Raw genomic sequence first — 22,661 nt, 5'->3', positions numbered from 1 at the left:
AGAATATATGTGAAAGCTTTGCAATTGACAGAGTAGATGTACACTGGCAACTTTATCTGAGACGACTGAATCTGTGAAGTCTATGAACATTGCAAATCTATGGACGATTGATTTGAAGTTTGAAGGTTCATAAACATATTCATCGTGTACTGTGAACGAGTCAAACTCTGTAGGATTTTGTTTCCGGTCATGTGATCCAAACTCCTTAAATCACGTGACCAATCGCATTTCTGCTCCTAGCTATTCACTAGAATTGGTGGTCTGACGTTCTGCTGTTTTGATATCATCGTTAGTATTTTGTTGTTGTTGTTGACCTGTTTGTGTCTTGGTTGTTCTATATACCGTCTCTAGTCTTTGTTGTTTTGTAGCTTACGTTGTTCTCCTATAACTACGAATGCTGCATGGGTATTTCAATGAATTTTTTTCAAGATAGTATAGTAGAAGTGAGTGGGCTTAGTTGGTAAAGAGAGACTGGGTAGAGAGCATGATGTCTGCATATTCTGGCAGACAGTGTCTATAGATCTATAGGCAATATAAACATCTACAGTTTTGTGCTGTCATCCTTCGTTTGCATTGGTACATGCAGTGACAGGTTTTTATATAGAGGAGTCACTTATGTCACGTGCTGATAGCTGCAGGTCATCTGAGAGATGTTTGTCTATAAAACCCTTGTGTGTACGTACGTATTTCTGTCAAATTACATTGCTGCTCATGCAGCTACTCTGTAAATGTCCAGCATTTCTCATTGTTTCTCTTTGTTGTTTGTAGATGTTGATGTTGTAAAGGCAGAGAATGTAAATTTTAGTCAGTCACATGACATGCATCCAGGTAGGTAGGTACTCATGAAATTTGTGGTCAAAAGCATGAGCATGCTGACTATTTACTGAATAAATTGTGTTTGCACATTAATCACTTTACCAGGGTGTTGTTGCCAGGGCAACAGAGCCAAGTTTGAACTTGGCTTCAGACATGGATCCTTTGACTTTAGAAGGCTTCTAAAAATTTAATGTGTCCCTGTGCTGGAGTCTAGTCTCTGTCAATGTCATGTCAGAGTCTGGACTCTGGGTCTTGTCAGGACGAGAATTATGCTATCAATGATATGTTTATACGAAGCTACACGGAAGATGACAGCTGAGGGTACCATAGCAGCACATGTCTGCAGTATGCCAGTTGTGACCGAAGCTGACTCTAGAGCGCAGCAATTGTCTGGTTGTTCAAGGGCTTTGGCTCCCGGTACACTGTACTGGGCAGCAACACCCAAATTTGGCTCCAAAATTGACAACCACCTGCAACCCTGTTTACTTGTAGCAGTAACTAGACAAGACTCTAGTCAGTCAAAAATTTTGAGTCTGGACCATAAATTGTGAGGGTATGTCTACAGTCGTGAAAATACAAAAAGGTTATATTTTTATCATTTCAGGAAGAGCCCTGCCAAACTTGATCAGTTAACTTGACGGCTTTTTCTACAGCTTGTCTGATGTCATTGCGGTTGGTGTTCTTTATGATGTCTGTTGATCCATTAGCTCCTCAGAAACAACCAACATTTGGTGACACGTGGGAGTTCTTGATAAAGACTTGAAGGCAATGACCAAAACTGATATTCCATCTGAAATGGTTTGTAACAAGATCATCCTCTGGATTAACAAATAATTATGCGAATTAAGAGGCAACACTTTTCAAGCTGTTAGATGTGATGCAGACAATTGGCCTGTTGGGAGAGAGCTCTCAAAGCAAAATTTGCATGGATAAACAAAGATTTACTTGATGTTATTATCAAATTGCTTTATATAATTGTGGTAAGGACTAGACATTAGTGTTTGTATTAGCGATAACTTTTAACTTTTTATGATGGTGTAGTAGTAGTAGACACAATACATTCTTGGTTTGGTGTTGTGTCTGTAGGAATTTTTGTACTCATAATGGAGTTGGCTTGATCCATGCTGATTTGTCAGGGTGGTGGCAAATACTCTTAAACACTTAGTCACACATGTCAATAAACACTAAAATACCAACAGTTGACCTATCAGAGAGCTATTTGCAGATACTAGTAGAATGCTTTGCTTGACTGATTTTTTGCAGATTTCTAATCTAATACAGTGGCTGCTGTGGTGCTGTTAATTTCAGTTTGTGTGAAGTTTTTCTAAATCTGTGGTTGTTGATATATCTGGTCAGTCTAGATTTGTTACATGAACGAATTACAACGTGGTCCAAGTGACTCAGTTTGTATTTGCCAATATACATATTTGTATTCTAATAGTCAGTTTCTCCTCTCACTTTGAGAAGGTCGCATGCATGCATCTATATAGAGTTATGTAACTACACATGCATGTACTACAGGGGCAACGGAAGCTCCTTTGGATTGGAAGGGGAGAGAAAATGTTGTAACAGACTGCAGCCAGTTTGATTTTAACTGAATATGTTTGGTTTGTCATTAGCATGCACACATGATCACAGCAAGTGAGTCAACTGCAACACGTACCATCCAATGTTATTTCTACTTACAAGCAACTACACTGATTATCATCCAGTAATGGAGGGGCGACGTGTCCAATCTCAATATTTCAGTTGCAGCCACCTCTCCTGCACCTGTTTTCACCATCCCTGTACTATAGTACAGTTATATAGCTATGCTATAGTTACTTGTATGCCACTGTAGGAAGCAATAACTACAACAACAATCATACAGTTTCAACACTGTTAAAGTGTTTTTGTAAGCAGTTTCTCTAGTTTCTCAATTCTTATTGCTTGAGTTGCTGCCTTTTTCTCTAACAAAGTAGCAAATTGATCCACTTTGTTTCTTATTTTCTCTAACTCATCCATATTCCGTTTTGCCATCTCAGGTAGTAGTACATCTTTATGGCTGAGGTCAATACAGATGGCCACATTGTCTCTATTGGATTCAGACATCACTTGTCTGATGTATGACTTTATAGTCATTATTCTGTCATTGATGCAACTGACTTGCTGCAATTGAGTTCTATAATGCCCCAATAGAGATCTTTAGTCTTTGTGTCTCCTGTCACTTTCATGTTCTGTAGTGGCTGAGTAAGCTCTGTTAAAGTAGCTACACACATGGAAATCTCATCTGACGCAATTGGGTTGGTGGATGGTGCCATAACTGAAGAGAAAGCAATGTATTATACACACAAAGTTACGAACTGTTGATGCATTCTTTATCAGTGGCTATTGTACTAAAATTAGTTAGTTGATTATCAAAGATAAAGGGATAGAGTACATGTGCTGCTTGTAGGTAATTGCCTGAATCATGCAGATTGCAGACTTGTTTGTGACCAATGCCCATGTGTAGGTCTACCTGCATGCATGGGGGCCTTGCACCCAAGTGGGAGATGCACTGGAAAGAAATGAAACACTATGCTAGATGATAAGTATTCTTTCAACTCAGTTTAGTCCACTTTCCTTGTTTAAATGAGTACACTTTTGGTTTGGTCAACGAAATGCATGACTAGTGGAGATGCATGCATAGGCTGGGAAGAGCTTCTCTGCAATAGGTTGATGGCTATGACCTGTAACAGGCCGTGTGCATGTATACATAATGTTAAGATAATGTAGCTGTTACTTGGTTTTATCCTAACAGCTTTAATCTATTTCTAGTGCAGCCGATAAAGCGACTTTAGCATTTTTCAAGTTAGATTTGTTGTTTGTTTTGCTGTGTGTGTGTGTGTGTGTGTGTGTGTGTGTGTGTGTGTGTGTGTGTGTGTGTCAGTTGTTTTCATGCATATCGTTTGTCCTTATGCACAATTTTTCTTGTTAATGAACTTTAAGCAAGTGTAAGTGGCAGCTGTATATGATCACTTGAAGTATATATTACCGTTTCTTTCCTGTGCTGTACATTGACCCTGGTTGCTATGCTGACATGGGAAAGCATCAGTTGTCTTAGGGCACAACTTGCAAAAGCAGGACATGATTGTCACTACTCAATCTTTGTAGCCAATTGGCAGAATGTATGTAAACATTGTCTAATATAGACTTAACGGTACCTTGACTCTCATTGTCTTTGCTTATCTCACCATTTAAAATATGGAAGAATTTGACAGGTTGGCATGGAATAACCGGATGTACAGAAACGGTGCACTATGTCTTGGTGCACCATCACAACACTTACTTAAAATATGCATCAGTGTGACAGTTAATTGGATGTGGAATAGTCTATAGAGGAAAGACATACAGGGTACAACTTTTACAACAGCAGGACATGATTGTTACATTTAATTAGCCCAATCTCTGTAGCCAATTGGCAGAGTGTGTGTATATATATAGAGGTACTGTTACCTATACCACTCAATTAAATAATACATGAATTTGACAGTTAGACATTGAATAGCCGGATGTACTTTCTGATAAGAAATGATGCAGTCTTGGTACCTCCATCCACACACTTATTGATGCATGAATGTAACAGATAGATGTTATAACCGGATGCAATCTAGATCAGGAGAGATACAGTCTTGCTGTAGGTATACTGTGCCACCACTAGATAACACGTAACTCAACCCAAACTGTATTTGCACTGTTATCTACATGCAGAACCAGAATGGTATGCTTAGCTGGAGTCTGTTATGTTCACATTATATGAAGTATATATACCAAGCAGCTAGGTGCCAGCTTAGGGTCAGGTATTTGGTTGATTATACCAGTACATGACTGTCATTAAATGCAAGAATGTTGTTTCATTCTTTTGTAGATTGTACGTATGTCCACAACAGAGTTTCTGCAGTAATCTGGAAATCATATTGATGTACCACCTAGTAGCCTGTGAGTTAATTAGGTTGTGACTTCTGTGTGTACTTGCGTATGAAGTGGTAATTAACTGGTCATTCTACATGCAATTAAGCCGCCTGAGTTGTAGTTTTTGGATACTTTACTTGTGCATGATTCCTTTTGCAGGTGTTATACACTCCAAGTAATGTGAAGCAGCAATATTGCATGGCTTGAACTCTAGTTCTCTCTAATTACATTATATGTGTTAGTTATGTCATGGATCAAAATCTTTTTGACTTCTACAAGTTGGAGTCTAGACTTCCACAAAGACTTGAAGAGGGTCATCTGCGTGCTTAAAGCCCGCGAAGAGACATGCAATACCAGATTGTTATCATTTTGATAACTTGCAATCAGATGTAAATCACATGCACTAATTGCCTAGAGGCAAACTTGAAGTAAACAGACTTTGAAGATCACCACACAAGAAGCAGTATAGGGTCTACGTACTCAGGTTATAGAAAGCATTTGATAATGGGAATTTGTGAATGCTGCAATTTACTTCCTGCTAGGTTTAGGAATTGACACTAGGGTGAGTGCATGCAGATACCCGTTTGCATGCATTCTCGTGTATACGGATTTCCTGACTCTTGGCTTTTACCGTAGTTAAATCAGTAATTAAGTTGGGTTTTATAGGGCTAGGGTCTATTTCAAGTTCTACACGCACTTGTGCATGGTTTCTGTTCTAACTAATGAGGGAAACATCCCTGAGCTCAAACTTAATTTGCTAAGATCATGCATTGCTGGTCTTGTGACAATGATGCTGACATGACAATGGACGCGGAAATCCCTAAACTCAAACCTCATTTGATGAGATCATTGCATGCTGATCAAGACAGCTATAGGCGATCGAGTGCTTGTTGACTATTGCATCACTGAGCTAATAGATATGCCATATGAGTAAACTTTTATTGCATCACTAGACTTATAGGTTTGAGGCATTTATTGATGCATTGGACATAAATACGAGAAACTGGAAGCCAAGCTGCAAATAGCATATATCATGCAGGCCCAGCAGGTCAACGCCTATGAACTGGCTAGGGTTCAGCCTCAATCCTTTCTTTACCCATGGTGTAACCTTTCACACCTCAGAGCATTTTGATTGTGGCTGCCTGCATGTCTGTATGTGTCTTTTTTTGCAGCAGCTGTTAAAACTATATAATGCTGTAGATCGATTTGTATGCTAGCAGCTGGGTCTGCATGCATGGTTTGTGTTACAAATAGCAATGAGACTCAGAGTTAACCGTTGAGTCTCTCAAACATCTGTTGTTCAGTTCAAGGATAGGTGCTAATAATAGAGATCATACTGTTATTTATTTATTTTCTACTATATTTTATGAAAAAAGTATGGGTGATGTACATAGTAGCCTGGATAAATTTTAACTGAAACACAGAACCATATTGAATGTATTTTGGCCGGATATCAATAGTTTACATTCTGTGCAAATGGCAGCCCCTATCTCACCAGGCAGTAAGAAAAGAATGACAGCAGACATCTATTGATTAAAATTCTAACTGTTGCTTATTGATTCACTTCTCAATCATTTCTACTTTACAATCCATGCAGTCTCAAAATCGCTCCTTGCAGGTTTGTTTCTTCCATATGTACAGTAGCATGCAGTATATATGTATCCAGCAATCATACGAACCAGCATATGTATGCTGAACATGTCACCCATATCGCATGTTGAGACCTGCTATGATATCTAGAATTATGTATTGAGCTATCAATGATTCTTGGCATATATGTGTAGTCGTAGTAAACTCAAACTATAGTTTGAGTTTACTACGACTACACATAATTGCATGGCTTTCCAATTATCTTAAATAGAAAATTAAGTCTTTCATATAAGTTGTTCATTGCAATGAATACAGAATATCTTACAGCAATGGTCATTGCAATTGCATGTCTTTAATCATCTTTTCCAGTTTTTCGATTGTCAATTGTGAACTGCTGTGTTTCCCTCCAGTGAACTATTATTGCTGTTTCCTATTGAATGAGGTCAATACAAACAGCCACATTGTCGTTATTGGATACTTGCAGTCCTCGGTTGTTTGATGTGGGACTTCGTAGCTACAATTTCTTCATTGATATGACTGGCTTTCTTCACTTGAATTCTAATATCCAAGGAAAGACCTTCTTGTTTCATGTCTAGCGTTTTTTAAATTTCATGTGCTGTAGAGAATACGAAAGCTTTGCAATTGACAGAGTAGATGCACACCTGGCAACTATATCTGAGACGACTGACTCTGTGAAGTGTATGAACATTGCAAAAATATGAACGATTGATTTGAAGCTTGAAGGTGCATAAACGTATTCATCGTGTACTATGAACAAGTCAAACTCTGTGTGGCATTTTGTTTCCGGTCATGTGATCTAAACCACTGAAATCATGTGACCAATCGCATTTCTGCGCCTAGGCACTAGAATTGGCGGTCTGACGTTCTGCTGTTTTGATATCATCGTTAGTATTTCGTTGTTGTTGACTTGTGTCTTGATTGCTCTATATAGCGTCTCTAGTCTTTGTTGTTTTGTAGCTTACGTTGTTCTCGTAACTACAAATGCAGGGTATTTCAATGAATTTCAAGATAGTATAGTAGAAGTGAGTGGGCTTAGTTGGTAAACAGAGACTGGGTAGAGAGCCATAGTGTTTGTATGTCTGTTGATATTCTGGCATATAGTGTCTAAGTATCTAGAGGGATGTAAACGGAAGCGCACATCTACAGCTTTGTTCTGTCATCCTTTCTTGCCATTTGTACATGTAGTGACAGGTTTCTATCTATAGAGCAGTCACCAAGGTCACGTACTGGCAGCTGCATGCAGCTCATCGGGTATATAAGTTAATTTAGAGATGTTTGTCTACAACCTTAGTGTGAATTTTCTGTCAAATTACATTGTTGCTCATGCAGCTACTTTATAAATATACAACACTCTCTCATTGTTTCTCTTTGTTGTTTGTAGATGTTGATGTTGTAATTAAAGACCATCAAAGCCACTGATATCAAAGAATGTAAATTTTAGTCAGTCACACGAACATCCAAGTAGGTACTCATGAAATGTATAGTCAAAAGCATGAGCATGCTGGCTATTTACTGAATAAGTTGTGTTTGCACATTAATCACTTTATCAGTGGTGTTGTTACGGGGACATCAGAGCCAAGTTTGACCTTGCCTTCAGACACGGATCCTTTGACTTCAGAAGGCTCCTAAAAATTTAATGTGTCCCTGTGCCTGAGTCCAGTCTCTGTCAATGTCATGTCAGAGTCTGGACTCTGGGTCTTGCCAGTACGAGAATTGTGGTATCAATGATCTGTTTATACGACGCTTCACGGAAGATGACAGCTGAGGGTACCATAGCAGCACGTGTATACAGTATGCCAGTTGTGACCGAAGCTGACCCTAGTGCGCAGCAATTGTCTGGGTGTTCAAGGACTTTGGCTCCAAGTACACTGTACTGGGCAGCAACACCCAAATTTGGCTCCAAACTTGACAACCACCTGCAACCCTGTTTACTTGTAGCAGTGACTAGACAAGACTCTATAGTCAGTCAAAAATTTTGAATCTGGACCATAAATTGTGAGTGTATGTCTACAGTCGTGAAATACAAAAAGGTTATATTTTTATCATTTCAGGAAGAGCCATGCCAAACTTGATCAATTAACTTGACGGCTTTTTCAAAGGCTTGTCTGATGTCATTGCTGTTGGTGTTCTTCATGAGGTCTGTCAATCCATTAGCTCCTCAGAAACAACCAACATTTGGTGACACGTGGGAGTTCTCGATGAAGACTTGAAGGCAATAACCAAAACTGATATTCCATCTGAAACGGTTCGTAGCATAATCAGCCTCTGGATTAACAAACAACTAATGCCAATTAAGAGGCAACACTGTTCAAGCTGTTATATGTGATGCAGAGAATTGGCCTGTTGGGAGAGAGATCTCAAAGCAACATTTGCATGGATAAACAAAGATTTACGTGATGTTATTATCAAATTGCTTTATAAACTTGTGGTAAGGACTAAACATTGGTGTTTGTATTAGTAATAACTTTTAACTTTTATGATGGTGTAGTAGTATAGCAGTAGACACAATTGCATTCTGGGTATCAATAGGAATTTTGGTACTCATAATGGAGTTGGCTTGAGCCATATATACTGATTAGTCAGGGTGGTGGCAAATACTCCGAAACACTTAGTCACACATGTTAATAAACACTAAAATACCAACAGTTGACCTATCTGAGAGCTATTTGCAGATACTAGTAGAATACTTTGCTTGACTGACTTTTGCAGATTCTTGATCTAATACAGTGACTGCTGTGGTGCTGTTACTTTCAGTTTGTGTGAAATTTTTCTAGATCTGTGGTCGCTGATGTTTCTGGTCAGTCTAAATTTGTTACATTAATGAATTACAACTTTGGTTGACTCGGTTTTGTATTTGGCAATATACATATTTGTATTCTAATAGTCAGTTTCTCCTTTCACTTTGAGAAGGTCACATGCATGCATCTATATGGAGTTATGTAACTACACATGCATGTGCTACAGGGACAATGGAAGCTCCTTTGGATTGGAAGGGGGGAGGGGGGAGAGAATTTTGTAACAGACTGCAGCCATTTTGATTTTAACTGAATATGTTTGGTTTGCCATTAGCATGCACACATGATCACAGCAAGTGAGTCAACTGCAACACGTACCATCCAATGTTCTTTCTACTTGCAAACAACTACACTGATTATCATTCAATAATGGAGGGGCGACGTCTCCAATCTCAATATTTCAGTTGCAGCCACCCCTCCAGCGCCTGCTTTTTTTTCACCACCCCTGTACTATCATACAGTTATAAAGCTATGCTATAGTTACTTGTATGCCACTGTAGGAAGCAATAACTACAACAACAATCATACAGTTTCTACACTTTTAAAGTGTTTTTGTAAGCAGTTTCTGTAGTTTCTCAATTGTTATCGCTTGGGTTGCTGCCTTCTCCTCTAACGAAGTAACAAATTGATCCATTTTGTTTCTCATTTTCTCTAACTCATCCATATTCTGTTTTACGATTTCAGGTAGTAGTACGTCTTTATTGCTGAGGTCAATACAAGTGGCCACGTTGTCTCTATTAGATTCGGACATCACTTGTTTGATGTGTGACTTTATAGTCATTATTCTGTCATTGATGCAACTGACTTGCTGCAATTGAGTTCTAATTCCCCAATAGAGATCTTCAGTCTTTGTGTCTCCTGTCTCTTTCATGTGCTTTAGTGGCTGAGTAAGCTCTGTTAGAGTAGCTACACACATGGAAATCTCCTCTGACGTAATTGGGTTGTTGGATGGTGCCATAACTGAAGAGATAGCAATATTGTACACAACTAAATTACAAAGTGTTGATGCATTGTTTATCAGTGACTATTGTACTAAAATTAATTAGTTGATTTTCAAAGATGTAGGGATAGAGTACATTGCTACCTATTTGTAATTGCCTGAAGTGTTTGTGACCAACGCCCATGGGTAGGTCTGTACCAGCATGCGGACGTCTCAGTTAATTGGGAGATGTACTGGAAAGGAAACGAAATACCATACCAGATAATAAGTCTTCTTTCAACTCAGTTTAGTCCACTTTCCTTGTATATTATGAGTACACTTTATGTTTGGTCAATGAAATGACTAGTGGAGATGCATGCAATGTGTTGTACAAACAGGCTGGGAAGAGATGCTCTGACCTGTAGCAGGCCGTGTGCATGTATACATAATGTTATACTGTGCTCTTGGCAAAAGTTGGTTTTATCCTATAGCAGCTTGTGTTTGTGTGTGTGTGTGTGTGTGTGTGTGTGTGTGTGTGTGTGTGTGTGTGTGTGTGTGTGTGTGTGCATGTGTGTGTTTGTCAGTTTGTTGGCATACATGTCGTTTGTTTTTATCCAAAACTTGTTAATGAACTTTAAGCAAGTGTATGTGCCAATTAACTGCAGTATATATGAACACTTATACTTACTGTTTCTTTCCTGTTCTGCACTCTGGTTGCTATAATGACATGGTAAAGCATCAGTTGTCTTTAATAGGCACAACTTGCAAAAGCAGGACATGATTGTCAGTACTCAATCGTTGTAGCCAATTGGCAGAGTGTGTCTAAACATTGTCTAATATAGACCTAATGTTACCTAAGTTCTCTAAATGTCTTTTGCTTATCTGCCATTAACATATGGTGGAATGTGGCAGGTTGACAAGGTATAACCGGATGTACTTTGAAATAAGAAACTGTGCAGCTAGTACTATCTTGGTACAAACAATACTTAATTAGAATATATGCATCAATTTGGCAGTTAATTGGACATGAAATATAGTCTTGAAAGCTAGGAAAGGCATACTGTATACAGTCTTCTTATGACCATTATACTACCACGTACTTCAACCCAAAGTTTCTTGCACTTGTTGTTTAATGAACCGGCCATGCAGAACGCATGCTTAAATGGCTGGAATCTGTCACCATGGATGTTCACGCTATGACGTTATACTTGGCAGGTGCAATAACTCAGGTATTTAACTCTTTCTCAGCACATGGGGATGTAGGTAAATTGAAGTACGTTGTTTTCTATTGTAGAATGTGCGTATGTCCGGATGCGAGACTTCTGCAGTTATCTGGAAATGCATCAATCTGCTTGTGAGTTACTTCTCTACATCATGTGTGCATAGAGTGTTAATTACCTACATGGTTAGTAATTAACTAGCCAACCCAGTTGAGCTTTCGGATACTATGCGTTGATTTTTTTGGCAATATCTCTGCAAGTAAAGTGCAGCACCATGCAATTCCATGATGTAAACTTTAGTTCTCTTTCCAACTTGTGTTGTTAATTAATTAATTGTTTAAGTTTTAGCTCTATTGCTATAGGACAAGTGATTGCATGGATCAAAATCTTTGTGACATCCACAAAATTTAAGTTTTGAAGACTTCCATGCATGGACCAGAACTTGATAATTTAAATGCCATTTGGGTGCATGGAGGTGATGAAGAGATAATGCAAAATTGTCAATAACTGATGAATCACACTAACAGATATGAATCACACTAAGTAATATGCAATCTCTAAAGTATGTAATAACATAAGATACATATTACCACACAAGAAGCTGTTAGGGTCTACTCAGATTCTGAATTGCTAGCAGGGTGAATGAATACATGCAGATAGGGATCAATATGCACTAGAGTTAGGGGTCTATTCCAGTCACCCACATGTGATTCTAGGTCTTGTGACATTCCTAGTCAATGATATCCATGCAGCATGGAGGGACTATCCCTCCTATGGTCAAACTCTTTTTTTGATAAGATCATTGCTGGTCTTTGTGAATTTCTTGATGTTGCATATGGACAGGAATCTGTTTGGTATGGGTGAGATCATTGCTGATTGAGTCAGCTAGGAGATTGCTTATGCTAGTTATTGCATCACTGTAAACAATAGGTGAATTGCATGAGTACATGGAATATCTTATTGCATCACTAAACCTATAGGGTTCAGGCGCTAGATTTAGTTTAATTTGAGACATTGGACATCAGAGGAACTCAAAGACATGCTTCAGCATGATCGAAGCCCTATGTATAGCACATATAAACAGGACCTTATAATTAGCTAAGCACCTCAGTTGCATGCAAGCTAGCTATAAGCTTCAGCCCTCAATCATTTGTATTACTCAATGGTGTAATTAACACCTTTCGCAAAACAGAGCAAATTAATTGTGGCTGTCTTTTTAATTTGTCCTTGTTGCAGCAACTGTTGCAACTAAGCTGTAGATTTGCTAGCAAGCCTACATCTGGAGTGTACGCGTGATGCATTCTAATTGAAGCCTCAACAGCAGTGGGCCAATTAATTTACCTTTATATAGATAGTCTCACAAATATATCTGTTAGTCAGTGCAAGGATACATGGTGACATTCTCATAATTAGTCATTTTTGAACTTTATATTAAACTGACACAGAAAACCGTATTGAATGTATGTATTGCAGAGTAGAATATCTAAGGCAAACGTTTTGGTTGGACATCCACAAAATTTAAGTTTTGAAGACTTCCATGCATGGACAAGGGTTAGATAATTTAAATGTCATTTGGGTGCTGAAGAGATAATGCAAGATTGTCCATAACCAATATGAATCACACTAAGTAATATGCAATCTCTAAAGTATGTAATAACTAATGCATACTACCACACAAGAAGCTGTTAGGGTCTACTCAGATTCTGAATGGCTAATAGGGTAAGTGAATACATGCAGATAGGGATCAATATGCGTTATAGTTAAGAGTCTATTGCAATTACCCGCATGTGATTCTAGGTCTTGTGACATTCGTAGACAATGATATCCATACAGCATGGAGGGGCTACCCCTTATTATGGTGAAACCCTTTTTTAATAAGGTCATTGCTGGTCTTTGTGGTATTCCTTGATGTTGCATGGACAGCAATCTGTTTGGTATGTGTGAGATCATTGCTGATTGAGTCAGCTAGGAGAGTGCTTATGCTAGTTATTGCATTCACTGTAAACAATAGGTGAATTGCATGAGTACATGGAATATCTTATTGCATCACTGAACCTTTAGAGTTCAGGCGCTAGATTTCGTTTAATTTGAGACATTGGAACTCAAAGACATGCTTCAGCATGATCGAAGCTCTATGTATAGTACATATAAACAGGACCCTAGAATTATAAGCACCTCGGTTGCATGCTAGCTCTAGGTTTCAGCCCTCAATCATTTGTATTACTCAATGGTGTAATTAATTACTAACCGCTTTCAAAAACAGAGCAAATTAATTGTGGCTGTCTGTTTGTTTCTATGTGTCTTTGTTGCAGCAACTGTTGCAACTGAAACTGTAGATTTGCTAGAAAGCCTAAATCTGGAGTGTACTCGTGTTGCATTCTGATTGAAGCCTCAACAGCAATGGGCCAATTATCCTTGCCCATATTTATTCATTTTTGAACTTTATATTAAACTGACACAGAGAACCGTATTGAATGTAGATATTGCAGAGTAGAATATATAAGGCAAACGTTTTGGTTGGACTCCACAAAATTTAAGTTTTGAAGACTTCCATGCATGGACAAGGTCTTGATAATTTAATTAAATGTCATTTGGGTGCATGGAGGAGGTGATGAAGAGATAATGCAAGATTGTTAATAACTGATATGAATCACACTAAGTAATATGCAATCTCTAAAGTATGTAATAACATCAGATACATATTACCACACAAGAAGCTGTGGTGTCTATATACTCAGATTCCCTATAGCATTCGAAAATGGGAATACGGGGTTCATAGGTATTTGTGAGTGCATGTGTTGCAATTTCTTTGTGGATTACGAATTGCTAGCATGCAGGGTGAGTGAATATACATGCAGAAAGGGATCAATATGCATTATAGTTAAGTGTCTATTCCAATCACCCACTTGTGATTCTAGGTCTTGCCACATTCCTAATCAATGATATCCATGTAGCATGGAGGGGAGCATTCCCTAATTATGCTCAAACTCTTTTTTGATAAGATCATTGCAGGTCTTTGTGATATTCCTTGATGTTGCATGGACATGCAGGAATCTGTTTGGTACTGGTGAGATCATTGCTGATTGATTCAACTAGGAGAGTGCTTATGCTAGTTATTGCATCACTGTAAGCAATAGTACACATGGAATCATATTGCATCACTAAACTTGTAGGTTTGAGGCGCTAGATTTCGTTTAATTTGAGGGATTGGACATCAGAGGAACTCAAAGATATACTTCAGCATGATTGCATGATCGAGGCCCTAGGTATACATTTAAACAGGACCTTATTTAGCACCTCGGTTGCATGCAAGCTAGCTATATGCTTCAGCTCTCAATCAATTGTTTTACTCAATGGTGTAACACCTTTCACATAACGTAGAACTGCCTGTTTGTCTTTATGTGTCTTGCTGCAACTGCAGTTGTAGATTTGCTAGCAAGCCTAGCTAAATCTGGTGTGCACGTGTTGCATTCTAATTGCAGTCTCAACAGCAGTGGGCCAGTTAACCTCTATACATATATAGTCTCACAAACGTACTGTTATTCAGTGCAAGCATAGATAGTGCATGATATGCCCTTATTTATTCATTTTTGAACTTTATTGAACTGACACAGCTAGAGAACCGTAGTGAATATATATATTGCAGTATTGAATGTATATATTGCAGAGTGGACTATATGGCAAACTTTTTTGATGGACATTGTGCTCTAGCAGAAGAGGTTGACCTGACATTTGAAATTTTAGGCATTCATTTGTTGCATCGCATTCACGACCGTATATATTCGTTATTAAAATACAATCAAACTGTTACAGTATTGTAACAGTATCGTTATTCATGCATCTGGGGATCATCAACTCTACAATAGATTTTGCCAGCTACTTGGGTCAGTTGTCTAGATGTTTGGGTCACTCATTGATTCCCTACCATGCAATAACTATAAGGCCTTGACCAGTCATGGAGGTATATCTGATCAAAGCAAAAGAGTGGTCAGTCATGAACACCATGCAGTTGATCATATTGAACTCTGCCAATAGATATGAATAGTGTAATTTTGTGCAAATCAATGGTTGGTTCATGATTGCTTGATATACAGCTATAGGTAGTGGTACTGCATTTGGCTATACGTGCATCTGCTGTTATGGAACTTATGGATCTAAGAAACAGACTTATATTTATAAAGCAACAGCTAAAACTTTAATCAGTAGATGACTGCTGTGCATTCTTTCTTGACTGCATGGTAAGATGGGGTAATTGTAAACGTTGAGCATTCACTTTACTTAGATCGCATGTTGAGAACAACGATATTTATTAATAATTAAGTATTGAGGCATCAAAGATTGTTGACATAGTTTTGAGTTTACCACGACATAAGTGGTCCTCCATTTACCTTACATAAAATATCTTTGATCTGTTGTTCACTGCAATTAATAAGTAGGAAAAAATGTTACAGCACTAGACACTACAACTATACGTCTGTACTCATGGCATCGATCATTTCCAGTTTTCAATATTCACATTGATTGTGAACTGCTGCCTTCTCTTCCAGTGAATGGATACTCGGGCAAACTTATCCGCTTTCTCTCCATTTCATTCAAGCTCTATGATATTTTTATAGCTGTTTCCATTTCAATGAAGTCAATACAAACAACAAGGATAATGTCTGTGCTGGATATGCAGTTATCAGTTGTTCGATGACTTCATAGCCACAATTTTTGGTTGCTAAGACTGCTTCTTCCATTTGAATTCTAATTTCTAAACAAGGTTTTTCTGCTATAGAGTGTCTTTCTTGTGTGCTGTAGAGATCAAGTGTGAAATCTTTGAGATAGTATATTTGCATAACATCATTTGAGACAGCTGGGTTGGTCAAGTCTAAGCAATTTGCAAAAGCTATGGATGAATAACGACAAGCAATACAATTGACGCTGAACGATCAGTTATTACTACACAATAGGTGAGGACATAATATCATATATCAAAAGTTTTAGCATATGTCACTGGAATATATCTCTCACTTCTAGCAAAGTACATAGGTTAGTCTAGGTTTATAAAGAATTAATTAATGCAAATTAAATACAACTTGGAACTAAAAGTTTTGTACAGTAATTAATAATTATTATTACCAAGAGCACAGAACAGTTTATATATTCAGATGTGAAAGCAGCTATGCTCTATGTTTGTAATACACTAAATTGTTTTACATTTTAATTAAAGAAGATGTTCAAAATGCATGCCATTACTGACTAAACAAACAAACATAGCCTATAGTCCAAAGCCTACAGCAAAGAGTTGTGTGTATTCTGAGCCTAGCCTAGTCTACATACATTCTAGGGCATTTATGTTGATCCCGTCTAATTCTGTTTGTAGGGCACTTTTTAGACTGTACCTTTTAGCTGTTCTCAGACTTCTGTACTAGTGAGGTGTTTTTGTCTACCTCCATCAGTGTTGGTTTTGGTGACTTTCACAAAAGAGGATGCAGCCATAGCATTTCACTCGAATATGAATACAGATCCACACAGTGTGACACACATCACAGATATTATCTGGCCAGGCGCACTAACAGCAATCAAAGTATGGTGTGTTCACACTATGGTTACAAACCATGGTGTGTTGTTTTGATTTGCGTGATACAAGGAAAGAAATTAGCATACAGTACAAACCTGTGTTCAGACTAAAATTCGTGAAAAGACTTTTTAGACTGGGTTTGATTACCTGGTTTGTCAACCTAGCACGCTATTGCGATCCATTGTTTGAGCAGGAATCTCTAGACATGGCGTCTGACAACAGAGTTAGAATACTCCGCATGACAAACGAGACAACAGTTCCGTGCTCTGCTAGCACTGCGATAGCGACGAAAAACGACGTCATCTGTCATCTTGCACGCGCAAGATTCTTGCTGTTGACGCCCTGTTTCTAGCAGCATCCACCACAGTAAGACGATGATTTCCATTGCTACTCTCGTAGCGATGCGCTACGCAGACTGCTACTCTGGTTACTAGACGCTAAACAGCTAGGAATGTTTTGATAGCTCCAAACCAGACTCAAGTAACCGCAAACCGCAAACCTACCTACCTTTGGTTTGCAAACCCACCGCAAACCAGCATGCCATGGGGCACGTGCAACGTTTAACACTAACTCACTTGTGATAACAAGCTCAAACCAGGCTCGCAAACCATATAGTGTGAACACACCTTTTAAAGGAGAACTCCCACGATTTTCAAGTTGGGGTCAGATACAAGTCCCTTCCATAAACCGACAATTCGAAGGAACATAGGTTTTGTGCGCGACATCTTCACGGCAGGAGAAACGTCGAAAGAAAGGGGCGTGTCGGGTAAGCGAGGTACATGACGTCATTGGTGCAAAGCCACACGCGCATGCCATCGGGTTAGATGCAGTTGCGGACGGATTCGAACGCATACGCTTTGTTCTTTTCTGTCTGGTGTTCGACCTTACAGTTTCGAGCCAGAGTACGGACCTACTCAGCGTGACATCAACGCAGTTGAATACATTGACGGCCATGACGGCAGACAGATCACCGGTGAAGATCTGTCTGATGAGAACGAAAATCGAGTTGGGAACACTGCTTGGTGCAGGTGCTTGGTGCAGGTGCAACAGGTGTTCTGTAATACCTAACGTAGTTGAGTGTTTGTGCTGCCAGGAAGTGGACGAACTAGGGTATAGAGTGGAAGCTTCAGGATCTGATCTGTAATTATTACGCAGCATGAGAACTTCCTTGCTGTGTGTCTCAATGAAGACGTTCTTCGAACAGCTATAGTCTTAATCACCGATTGGCGACGGGATCCCATCATGGAGCCACTAACTTCCAGACGAGTAGCACCTAGACGAACTTGGACAGGCTTGCCTATGTAATATTTTCACGCAGGCTGCTGCGACTAACTGTGTACAGGTAATTTACTAGCTGGGTGCACGAGAGGCTGGGCAAGGGTATCAGACGTGTCATTCCAGCATGCGTTGTAGGACTCAAAGTGATCCGAACGAACGCGGCTAATTTTTTTGAGATTAGATACTAAAGATTCCGCACTTTTGAGACGACAGGGCTCAGGGTATCATTTGTTTGCGCCACAGAGTAATCTAGTCACATGCTGATGAGGGGAATCCCCTTCTAACTCCACCCATTTCTGTAACCAGCAAACAATTCATCTAATCTCGCGTACTCCGACCTTTCACTGCCCTGTGAGTTACGTGTGAATTGGCTACAGAAACTCTCTTGAAAACGTGTGACCACACAGTCCCCATCACGTTGGGGGAGCAGTCCCTATCCCATCCTGATTGGGGGAGAGTCCGCATGCCTTCCCAAATCACAGGTGGACCACCTACGTGGCAGATAAGATGGTGGTAGATTAGGAAACAATTGCCGTACTTGAGTCAAATAAACCGTCATAATTGCTTGGTAACTTCCTTAGATTTTTTTAGATAGGCAAGGCATACCAGTTGGCAAAGCAGTACCAAAAGCAACTTTACAGCTAGAACACAAGTACTGTGTATGATATATACCATATAAATATATAAAAAAGTCCTATACAATGTAATGTCAGTTTAGGAGGAGCAGCTTACTTTCCAGGTGTTAGGTTTGAAGTGCTTAGGGGGCCTTGTGTCATCCAGTCCACTAAGTGCCGCATTAGTAAGCCATGGTCAGTTGGTGTTCCAAAGGATGGAAGGATCATGAGCTCATATTGGCAACCGACCGATCCTCGGCTGAGAACGATCCCATGTGGACTAGTGCACAAGCCGACTATTATCGTGCATCAGGACGATACAGTTCAGTAGAGTCAACTACCATTTTGATGAACAATGTATCATCGGTGATGTATCCTCCCCCATCCAGAGTAGAAAGTGAGACGAACAATGGACATCCACTGGCAATGTTCATCTCACTCCTTGGCCGCTTGAATGAAGACGAAGATGGATCAGGCCTGAAGGTATCAGAGATATGATGTCGTCCGCCTTGATCTATCAATATCAGAGTCACCTTCTGCTGGAAAGGCCATGGAAGCAACGAGTCATATTCGCCACGCATAATGACAAAGAATAAAGACAAATGAGATCCACGACCCATCCCATCTCCATTCAAGTACAGCCTTGCACACATCTTGTAGCCATTTGGCGACGTATAGAATGGCTGTGAGTATATAGATGGTGTTTTGCCATTCACTGCTTCTCTTCTGCGTCGTCTGATTTCGGTAATCTTCCATAACAACACGCCATCGGTATTCTTGCAATCCATCATATCTAACCGCAGACTATGCTCGGCTAACTTGATGTCGTGGGAAGCAAGAATACGATCTTGGGATTGAAATTGTTGCTGAGATGCTTCCGTCATGCCACTAGATTTTTTATTCTTCGCGATATCTTCTTCTAGTTGTTGAATTCTGGTAGACTGTGTAATTATTATTTCTTCAAATTTCATACACTTTTCCATCAGACCTCGCATATGATGCTCAAACGATTGTAATTGTTCCTTCATGTCTTTCTGTAAATTATCGACAGATTGGTAACATGCTTCTAATGTCTTCTGCTGCATCAATTTCTGTTGTGTAGCAGCTTCATTTAAACCAACTTCCAACTGGTTTGTCTGCTGAGATATTGAATGGATTCGATCCTTGCAAGCTTGCTGTGCCTGTTGTTGTTCATTCAATTGACTGTCCAACTTTGTTTCCATCCTGGTTATGTCTTCTTTCATAGAAATTACTTCACTATTGATCAAGCTAATATGCCTGCTATGTCCTAATTCCATATGAGGTACCATTTCTTCTCTAGACGCCTACACAACAAACAAAGTATGCAAACCACTAGTAATTGACATTAATCTAGTGTATAGATAAAACTGAAAATGTGTGTATCCATGTATGTATGTATTTGATGGATGCCCTCTGGCATGTGGAAGGTTTTCACTGGTTTGAAAGACAGGCAGCACTTGTTAATTGTCAAAACAAACATACTACTAACTAGCACATGTCTACTACAACTAAGTAGACATCAAATGTTCCCTGCATACTTTATGACTTCTTATGTAATCATGGCCTACATAGTAAAGTAGGGTGAGGCTGTAGGGAAGAGAGAAGCCACAGTGACAGCACTGGAACTTTGTATGTGCTGGAACAATTCTGGGTCAACGAACTGTTCATACTGAGACCTTCAGATTATCAGACCCGATTTAACGATCATTGGCAATGGCTAATGAAACCTATAATAATATAATTTATTTTTATCTCACCACATCTGGTGTTTTCCCTCATAGGGGCAACATGAAACACACACACACACACACACACACATAAAGAGAACTGACATAACTATCACAAAATTTCCTATTCTAAAGTAGAGGATTTTACAGCCTTTACATTCCTACATGGCCAATCAGAGGTCAAGAATAGAACCATTAACCCAGATGTACAGTACTGCCATCCTGCAGCTGGGCAACAGATCAATAATTCTATTTACAATTATTATAATTACTATTTGGGGAAAACTTAAATCTCAACAATTACCTTATATGTACAGCCTATTACGGAACAAGCATCCTTCTTCCGTGGACACCTTTCCAAATGATCAGGAAGCTACAAATATAACAACAAGGATGTTACACACCATAATATTAGACATTCCCACTACATGAGACTTACGTCCTTCCTTAGCATAGTATCCTTATCATTCATGCAACCATTAGGACAGGGAACGGGAAAATGCGTGCAATTCTCGCGATGCAACTGCAACACAAACGAAATTTTACACCAAAGAGTCAAAACTAAACAATCAGCAGCGACATACATGTAGGGAGTGGACTACAATCGGTTGATGGCAATGAGGGCAGATCTCTTGACGGTAATCACAGACCGATTCGTGATGTGCCTTACCAGCAAGCGGAACGTATTCGCTACAACCTTCATTGTCGCATTTTTCGAGTCTGTGCTGACAATTCGGGGTATGAGTCTAGACAATGATCTAGTTATCTTATCTAGATCGCCGGTGGCGCGCACAAACAACACGACTCACCTCAAGATCAGACTTTCTGCCATTGTAGGTGCAGCCGGACTCGTGATTGTGGCAGTAGAAAATGAGCTGGTTTAGTTCCTTGGCGGCAAACACGTCTGGCCACGACTGGAGAATATCATAGAGAAACTCAATTATGCAACAAAGGAAATTGCTGTCTAGTCGTGGTTACTGACCCCTTTGACGTCGATACATTGGCCACAGCATGGACAGGTCGGACTGCTGCCACCTCTACAGAATACGACAACAGCGGTCTTAGTTAAGAAAGTACAAAGTCAGCGACAGTGGTTCGTCTACAGACCCCTAATCTAGAAAGTGCAACAACAGTCCCTTTATTAATTAAGCTATACCGATGCGTCACACCCTAGGGGACTGATTGTGATTGTGAGTGATATGAAACTTGATCATAGCGACAGTTGATGAGATTTTCGCAGCTTAGCCGTCGTGTAACAATACACTTTCGCTTGCACTGTTACATAGCACAGCAAAGTACAGCGACATACACGTTTCCCGCGACATACACGTTTCCCACATCCTGTCTGGTCGTCTTTCTCTATCTTACTGATCTTTCACACGACCGGATGTACGTGTACCTTTGTCTACTTATGAGACATTGCCGCAATACTGCTAGGGTGATGACACTTGACACGTCATGGTCACATGGACCGAGAAACGCGCCTTGCAATAATGCCGTCGCTCGTCAAGATACTGTAATTACTACCTCTACAGCTTTCACCCCTCCAAATGCGAGACTCACTTGACAATTGCCTTGAAGCACTCCTCGCAGAATCGTTCTCCGCATGCGGACTGGATCGGTTCTTCCAAGAGGGCTCCACAAGCACTGCAAAGGAGGCCGCTGGGTACTCGGTTTACTGGTTTCAGTTTTCGCCTGGTTGAGATAGGACTGCGTGCGTTGCAGTCTGCTTTTACATTCCCAGCGAGTCGCGACTGTGCCGACATTATAATATATAGTAAACGAACGGGACCAGTAATTCTGGTAGGCCGTCTCCTCTACACATGCGCGCTTATATAGGTTCCAAGGGGACTTCCTTCCCTTCGTCACTGTGTTATGACGAATACGGGAATGTTTCGACTTAATTAGTAGGGAACTTCTGAGTGGGACTAGTGACATTACGTACGTGACAGGGGTTTTGGGGGGCTAAAATTGCACCCCAAGAATTATTTTTGTGGGTCTCATTTATTTTTGTTTAATTTATTCATTAAGTCTAGACCTTCAGAACCGGCCCGCGAAGTTCCTCAATCACCTTTGCACTACTATGTCACGCCTATAATTATCTAGCGCGCGTTTCTATTACCTAGCGCGCGCCCTTATAATCTAGCGTGCGCATAGCAAAGTACTA

At 39.7% G+C, this 22,661-nt stretch overlaps 1 protein-coding gene and 2 long non-coding RNA genes across 3 annotated transcripts; 1 reads left to right on the top strand and 2 right to left on the bottom strand.

Annotated features, from left to right (window-relative positions):
- The first annotated feature begins 7,105 nt into the window (after window positions 1–7,105).
- On the top strand, window positions 7,106–8,963 carry LOC134176189 (uncharacterized). Its single transcript, XR_009969265.1, has 3 exons — window positions 7,106–7,608; window positions 7,739–8,352; window positions 8,409–8,963. It is a non-coding gene; the product is annotated as an uncharacterized LOC134176189 (long non-coding RNA).
- A 6,618-nt stretch (window positions 8,964–15,581) lies between these two features.
- On the bottom strand, window positions 15,582–16,765 carry LOC134176253 (uncharacterized). Its single transcript, XR_009969286.1, has 2 exons — window positions 16,676–16,765; window positions 15,582–16,161 (listed from the first exon to the last, which is right to left on the bottom strand). It is a non-coding gene; the product is annotated as an uncharacterized LOC134176253 (long non-coding RNA).
- A 1,800-nt stretch (window positions 16,766–18,565) lies between these two features.
- Window positions 18,566–22,317, bottom strand: LOC134198107 (TNF receptor-associated factor 3-like). Its single transcript, XM_062667443.1, has 7 exons — window positions 22,058–22,317; window positions 21,477–21,531; window positions 21,304–21,408; window positions 21,079–21,240; window positions 20,934–21,017; window positions 20,799–20,867; window positions 18,566–20,071 (listed from the first exon to the last, which is right to left on the bottom strand). Exons 1-7 carry the CDS (start codon window positions 22,258–22,260, stop codon window positions 19,046–19,048), a joined length of 1,704 nt encoding a protein of 567 aa, XP_062523427.1. The 5' UTR covers window positions 22,261–22,317; the 3' UTR covers window positions 18,566–19,045.
- Between the last annotated feature and the right edge of the window lie 344 nt (window positions 22,318–22,661).

Source organism: Corticium candelabrum, chromosome 2 (assembly GCF_963422355.1).
Source record: "Corticium candelabrum chromosome 2, ooCorCand1.1, whole genome shotgun sequence".
NCBI classification, from domain to species: domain Eukaryota; kingdom Metazoa; phylum Porifera; class Homoscleromorpha; order Homosclerophorida; family Plakinidae; genus Corticium; species Corticium candelabrum.
Note: the sequence above shows the minus strand (reverse complement) of the source record. Positions and strands in the feature narration are given on the sequence as shown.